Source organism: Rhinoderma darwinii, chromosome 3 (assembly GCF_050947455.1).
Source record: "Rhinoderma darwinii isolate aRhiDar2 chromosome 3, aRhiDar2.hap1, whole genome shotgun sequence".
Classification (NCBI taxonomy): domain Eukaryota; kingdom Metazoa; phylum Chordata; class Amphibia; order Anura; family Rhinodermatidae; genus Rhinoderma; species Rhinoderma darwinii.
Genome location: NC_134689.1, coordinates 26,436,971 through 26,442,970, shown reverse-complemented (window position 1 = coordinate 26,442,970; position 6,000 = coordinate 26,436,971). Strand labels below are relative to the sequence as shown.

Here is a 6,000-nt window from a genome sequence, read left to right as displayed (position 1 = left end):
ATACTAATATCGATCTCACCCGGCAGAGCAGGGACGCCCCCAGCCCTCAGCTGCTTCTGGCAGCTGAGAGCAGGGAGATTTCACGGCTCCCTGCTCTGTTTACTTTATTCTACAGCAGCGACGTAGTTTGGCGGCGCTCTAGAATAAAGCCCACTAATGACCGCCGTAAAAAGACGTATCGGCGGTCATTAAGGGGTTAATCTTTCTTGTCCCGAACGTGAAGCTATGAGAGTGTATATCCAGGAATCCCTGGCCAAGGGTTACATTCGTCCCTCTTCTTCTCCGGTAGGTGCTGGCTTCTTCTTCGTGGGGAAGAAGGATGGTGGTCTTAGGCCATGCATTGACTACCGTGGCCTGAATAAGGTCACGGTAAGGAACCAGTATCCCCTTCCTTTGATTCCTGATCTCTTTAATCAGGTTCAGGGGGCCCAATGGTTTTCTAAATTGGATCTACGGGGGGCGTATAACCTTATTCGCATCAAAGAGGGGGATGAGTCGAAGACTGCGTTTAACACGCCCGAAGGCCATTTCGAATACCTCGTCATGCCCTTTGGGTTGTGTAATGCCCCTGCGGTCTTCCAGAATTTCATAAATGAGATTTTGAGAAATTACCTGGGGATTTTTCTGGTAGTGTACCTTGATGACATACTGGTGTTTTCCAAGGACTGGTCCTCCCACGTGGAGCATGTCAGGAAGGTGCTCCAGGTCCTTCGGGAAAATAAACTGTTTGCCAAAACCGAAAAATGTGTGTTTGGGGTACAGGAGATTCCATTTTTGGGTCAAATCCTCACTCCTCATGAATTCCGCATGGACCCCGCCAAGGTTCAGGCTGTGGCGGAATGGGTCCAACCTGCCTCCCTGAAGGCGTTACAGTGTTTTTTGGGGTTCGCTAATTATTACAGGAGATTTATTGCTAACTTCTCGGTCATCGCTAAGCCCCTTACGGACCTCACTCGCAAAGGTGCTGATCTCCTCCACTGGCCTCCTGAGGCTGTCCAGGCTTTTGAGGTCCTTAAGAAGTGCTTTGTCTCGGCCCCGGTGCTGGTTCAGCCCAACCAAATGGAGCCATTTATCGTGGAAGTTGACGCATCTGAGGTGGGAGTGGGGGCTGTCTTGTCCCAGGGTACCAGCTCCCTCACCCATCTCCGCCCCTGTGCCTACTTCTCCAGGAAGTTTTCGCCAACTGAAAGTAACTATGATATTGGCAACCGCGAACTCTTAGCCATTAAATGGGCATTTGAAGAGTGGCGCCACTTCCTGGAGGGGGCTAGGCACCAGGTAACGGTCCTTACCGACCACAAGAATCTGGTTTTCCTAGAATCTGCCCGGAGGCTAAACCCGAGACAAGCTCGATGGGCGTTATTTTTTACCAGATTTAATTTTTTGGTTACCTATAGGGCTGGGTCTAAAAATATTAAGGCCGATGCACTGTCGCGTAGCTTCATGGCTAGCCCTCCTTTGGAGGAAGATCCTGCTTGTATTTTGCCTCCAGGTATAATCATTTCCTCGATCGATTCTGATTTAGTCTCTGAAATTGCTGCTGATCAAGGTGCAGCTCCCGGGAACCTTCCTGAGAACAAGCTGTTTGTTCCCCTGCAATTCCGGCTAAGGGTACTTAGGGAAAATCATGACTCCGCACTATCTGGCCATCCAGGCATCCTGGGTACCAAACACCTCATTACCAGAAATTATTGGTGGCCTGGGTTGCCTAAAGACGTTAAGGCCTATGTCGCCGCTTGTGAGGTTTGTGCTAGGTCCAAGACTCCCAGGTCCCGACCAGCGGGCTTACTGCGTTCGTTGCCCATTCCCCAGAGACCTTGGACACATATCTCCATGGATTTTATCACCGATTTGCCTCCATCCCAAGGCAAGTCGGTGGTGTGGGTGGTGGTGGACCGCTTCAGTAAGATGTGCCACTTTGTGCCCCTCAAGAAACTACCCAACGCCAAAACGTTGGCTACCTTGTTTGTCAAACACATCCTGCGTCTCCATGGGGTCCCTGTCAATATTGTTTCGGACAGAGGGGTACAATTTGTTTCATTGTTTTGGAGAGCCTTCTGTATGAAGTTGGGGATTGATCTGTCCTTCTCCTCTGCCTTCCATCCTGAAACCAATGGCCAAACGGAGAGGACTAATCAATCTCTAGAACAATACTTAAGGTGTTTTGTCTCTGACTGTCAATTTGATTGGGTCTCTTTCATTCCCCTCGCCGAATTTTCCCTTAATAACCGGGTCAGTAACTCGTCAGGGGTCTCTCCTTTTTTTTGTAATTTTGGGTTTAATCCACGGTTCTCCTCCGTTTCACCTGGTAGTTCCAACAATCCTGAGGTAGAGGTCGTTCATCGGGAACTGTGCACAGTCTGGGCCCAGGTTCAGAAAAACCTAGAGGTGTCCCAGAGCGTACAAAAAACTCAGGCTGATAAAAAACGTTCTGCTAACCCCCTGTTTATGGTCGGGGATCTGGTGTGGTTGTCGTCTAGGAACTTGCGTCTCAAGGTTCCGTCCAAGAAGTTTGCTCCCCGGTTTATTGGGCCGTATAAGGTCATTGAGGTCCTCAATCCTGTTTCCTTCCGGCTGGAGTTACCCCCGTCTTTTCGGATACACGACGTGTTTCATGCCTCCCTCCTCAAACGCTGCTCCCCGTCCTTGGCGCCCTCGAGGAGACCTCCTGTTCCCATCCTCACCCCGGAGGGGGTGGAATTCGAGGTGGCCAGGATTGTGGACAGCAAGATGGTCCAAGGCTCCCTCCAGTACCTGGTCCATTGGAGAGGATACGGGCCCGAGGAGAGGACTTGGGTACCCGCCCGGGATGTTCACGCTGGGGTATTGGTCAGGAGGTTCCACCTGCGTTTCCCCAGTAAGCCAGGTCCACTTAGAAAGGGTCCGGTGGCCCCTCATAAAAGGGGGGGTACTGTAAAGGATCTGCCAGGCACAGCGGGGTTAACTCCCAGAACTAATCAGTCAGCACCTGAGAATACATCCCTGAGACTGACTCCTGCTTCCACCATTCAGACTGGCAGGCTTAGGAGTGGGAGAGCCTATCGTAACCTGGCCAGACTCAGCTAGCTCCCGCCCTCGGTCTATTTAAGCCTGTCCCTCGGTGCTTGTTATTGCTTGTGTTTCCCTCCTTGTGGTTTCCTGGCCCAGCTACAGCTCCTGCTATTTTTGATCCTGCTCCATACAGACCCTGGCTTACCGACTACTCTTCTGCTTTTCGTTTGGTACCTCGCACACTCCTGGCTTGACTCGGCTCGTTCACCACTCTGGTTGCTCACGGTGTTGCCGTGGGCAACGGCCCCTTTTCCTTGCTTGTGTTCCTTGTATGTTTGTCGTGTTTGTCGTGCACTTACTGAGCGCAGGGACCGCCGCCCAGTTGTACCCCGTCGCCTAGGGCGGGTCGTTGCAAGTAGGCAGGGACAGAGTGGCGGGTAGATTAGGGCTCACTTGTCCGTCTCCCTACCCCCTGCCATTACAGTAGGTTTTAATTTTTCACTGCCTACTTCCAATAATTTCTGAAAAAAACATGTTGGGTCAAAATGCTCACTATACCCCTAGATAATTTCCTTCAGGGGTGTAGTTTTCCAAATGGGGTCACTTGTGTGGAGTTTCCACTGTTTTGGACCCTCAGGGGCTTTGCAAATGCGACATGGCCTTCGCAAACAATTCCATCAAAATTTCAGCTCCAAAAGCCAAATGGCGCTCCTTCTCTTCTGAGCCCTGCTGTGTGTCCACACAGCCGTTTATGACCACATATATTGCTGTACTCGGGAGAAATTGTTTTACAAATGTAGGGGTGCTTTTTCTCCTTTAGTCCTTGTGGAAATGAAAAAATTCTACGTTTTATTGGGGAAAATGTTTTTTATTTTATTTTTCAAAAAAGTATGCCAACCTAAAGTAGACTTATGGGAAATGTTAGCTAGCAACTATTTTGTTTGGTATTACTATCTGTCTTACAAGCAGAGACATTACAATTTATAAAAATGCTAATCTTTGCAATTTTCCGCTTCATTTTGGTGTTTTTCACAATTAAATACTAAACGTACCTACCAAATTTTCTCACTAACATAAAGTCCAATATGTCACGAGAAAACAATCTTAGAATCGCCTGGATAGGTAAAAGCATTCCGAAGTTATTACCACATAAATTGTCACCTCAGATTTGAAAAATGAGGCTTTCAGGAAGGTCAAAACTGGTCGCAGCGGGAAGGGGTTAATCAACAGAAAACGACTGCCCCGAAGGCTTTGTTCATTATGTTGTCTTCTTACTGTCCTTTGATGCCAACCAACCGCTGTCAGGCAGCGGGCATGTAGGGTATTTGAGCCGCCTTCAGGCCATAACCCGCCAGCTGTGACATCTGCAAGAAAGAAAAAGACCGAAAAAAAACGCAGTATGCAAAGGTACACCGGCAGAGCATAAACAACCATAGCACATCAAAATACATGCACAGAAAACAAGGGGAGGGAGGACGGGTTTAACCTCTTGCTGCAGCAGAATGTATGAGGGTGTTATGCCCTTTAACCCATCCTTTACCCTTATACTACGCCCCCCTTAATCTGTAGCCAATTAAGCTCCTGGGCATTTTTCCATTTTAAAACATCCTCCTCCCTTCTCCTTGCATTCCCTGGCACTCTCCCTATGCGGTTCCCTGCCGTCAAACATCCCCTGTGGTAATAGTATAGTATGACTGTAAATTTCTAAAGCTGACTTGAATTTCCACCAATCAGAGAGCAGCACTGACCAGAAGAGCCAATTAGAACCACCCCTGAGGTAATAATCAGGCTGACTGTGAGGTCATGACTTGGAATTGCACCAGAGAGCAACACTGGGTATAAATAGCAGCCACCGCCTGCTCTGCTCATTCTGGATTATTGTTTTATGCAGTAGTCCTTTTGTTTCTTGTGAACATGTCAGAAAGAGAAAGTCTGAGAGGAAAGAGAAGAGCCACAGCCAGGAGCAGAACATCCAGGGCTGGCCTGAAGTTTCCAGTTGGCCGTATACACCGCTTTCTGAGGAAACGGAATTATGGCAGACGCTTCAGTTCTGATGCTCCAGTGTTCCTGGCCGCTGTGATGGAGTATATGACTGCAGAGATCCTGGTTGGCGCCGGCATCGCAGCCCTACGTCGTAATAGCTGCCGCATTACACCTCGTCACCTACAGCTGGCAATGCATCAAGATGTGGAGCTGGACGAGCTGCTTAAAAATGTCATCATAGCGCAGGGGGGCATCGTGCCTAAGATCCAGGCCGAGCCCCGCTGGTACGTCCAGATAAACCAACGCTCTCCAGGCATCTAAAAGCCTCTCTTATTGACCCAAAGGCCCTTTTAAGGGCCACCCACATGTACTAAAGAGCAGATACCTGTGTTATTATGTGTGTTATTATGTGTGTTATTATGTGTGTATTATGTGTGTGATTATATGTGTTTTATTATGTGTGTGTTGTTAATGTCTGTGTTATTATGTGTGTTATTATGTCTGTGCTATTATGTGTGTTTTATGTGTGTTATTATGTGTGTGTGTTGTTATTGTGTGTTATTTTGTGTGTGATTACGTGTGTTATTACGTGTGTGTTATTATGTGATTGTTGTTATTGGTTTGTTATTATGTGTGTGTGTGTGTGTGTGTGTGTGTGTGTGTGTGTGTATGTGTGTTATTGTGTGTGTTATTATGGTTGTATTGTTATGTGTGTTATTATGTCTGTTATTACGTGTGTGTTATTATGTGTGTTATTACGTGTGTGTTTTTACATGTGTGTTATTATGTGTGTTATTTATATCTATTGTTATGTCTGTGCTATTATGTGTGTTATTATGTGTGTTGTTATGTCTGTGTTATTATGTTTTGTTATTATGTGTGCTATTATGTGTGTTATTATGTGTTAGTGTGTTATTGTGTGTTATTATGTTTGTATTGTTATGTCTGTGCTATTATGCGTGTTATTATGTGGGTTATTGTGTCTGTGTTATTATGATTGTTATTATGTGCGTGTTAGAATATAGA

At 47.1% G+C, this 6,000-nt stretch overlaps 1 protein-coding gene across 1 annotated transcript; it reads left to right on the top strand.

The window, feature by feature from the left end:
* The first annotated feature begins 4,905 nt into the window (after positions 1-4,905).
* LOC142750330 (histone H2A-like) lies at positions 4,906-5,295 on the top strand. The gene has a single exon (XM_075859326.1). It carries the CDS (start codon positions 4,906-4,908, stop codon positions 5,293-5,295), a length of 390 nt encoding a protein of 129 aa, XP_075715441.1.
* Positions 5,296-6,000: the final 705 nt, after the last annotated feature.

Coding starts and splice junctions, on each gene's coding strand:
- LOC142750330 (XM_075859326.1), top strand. CDS start 4,906: ATGTCAGAAAGAGAAAGTCTGAGAGGAAAGAGAAGAGCCACAGCCAGG.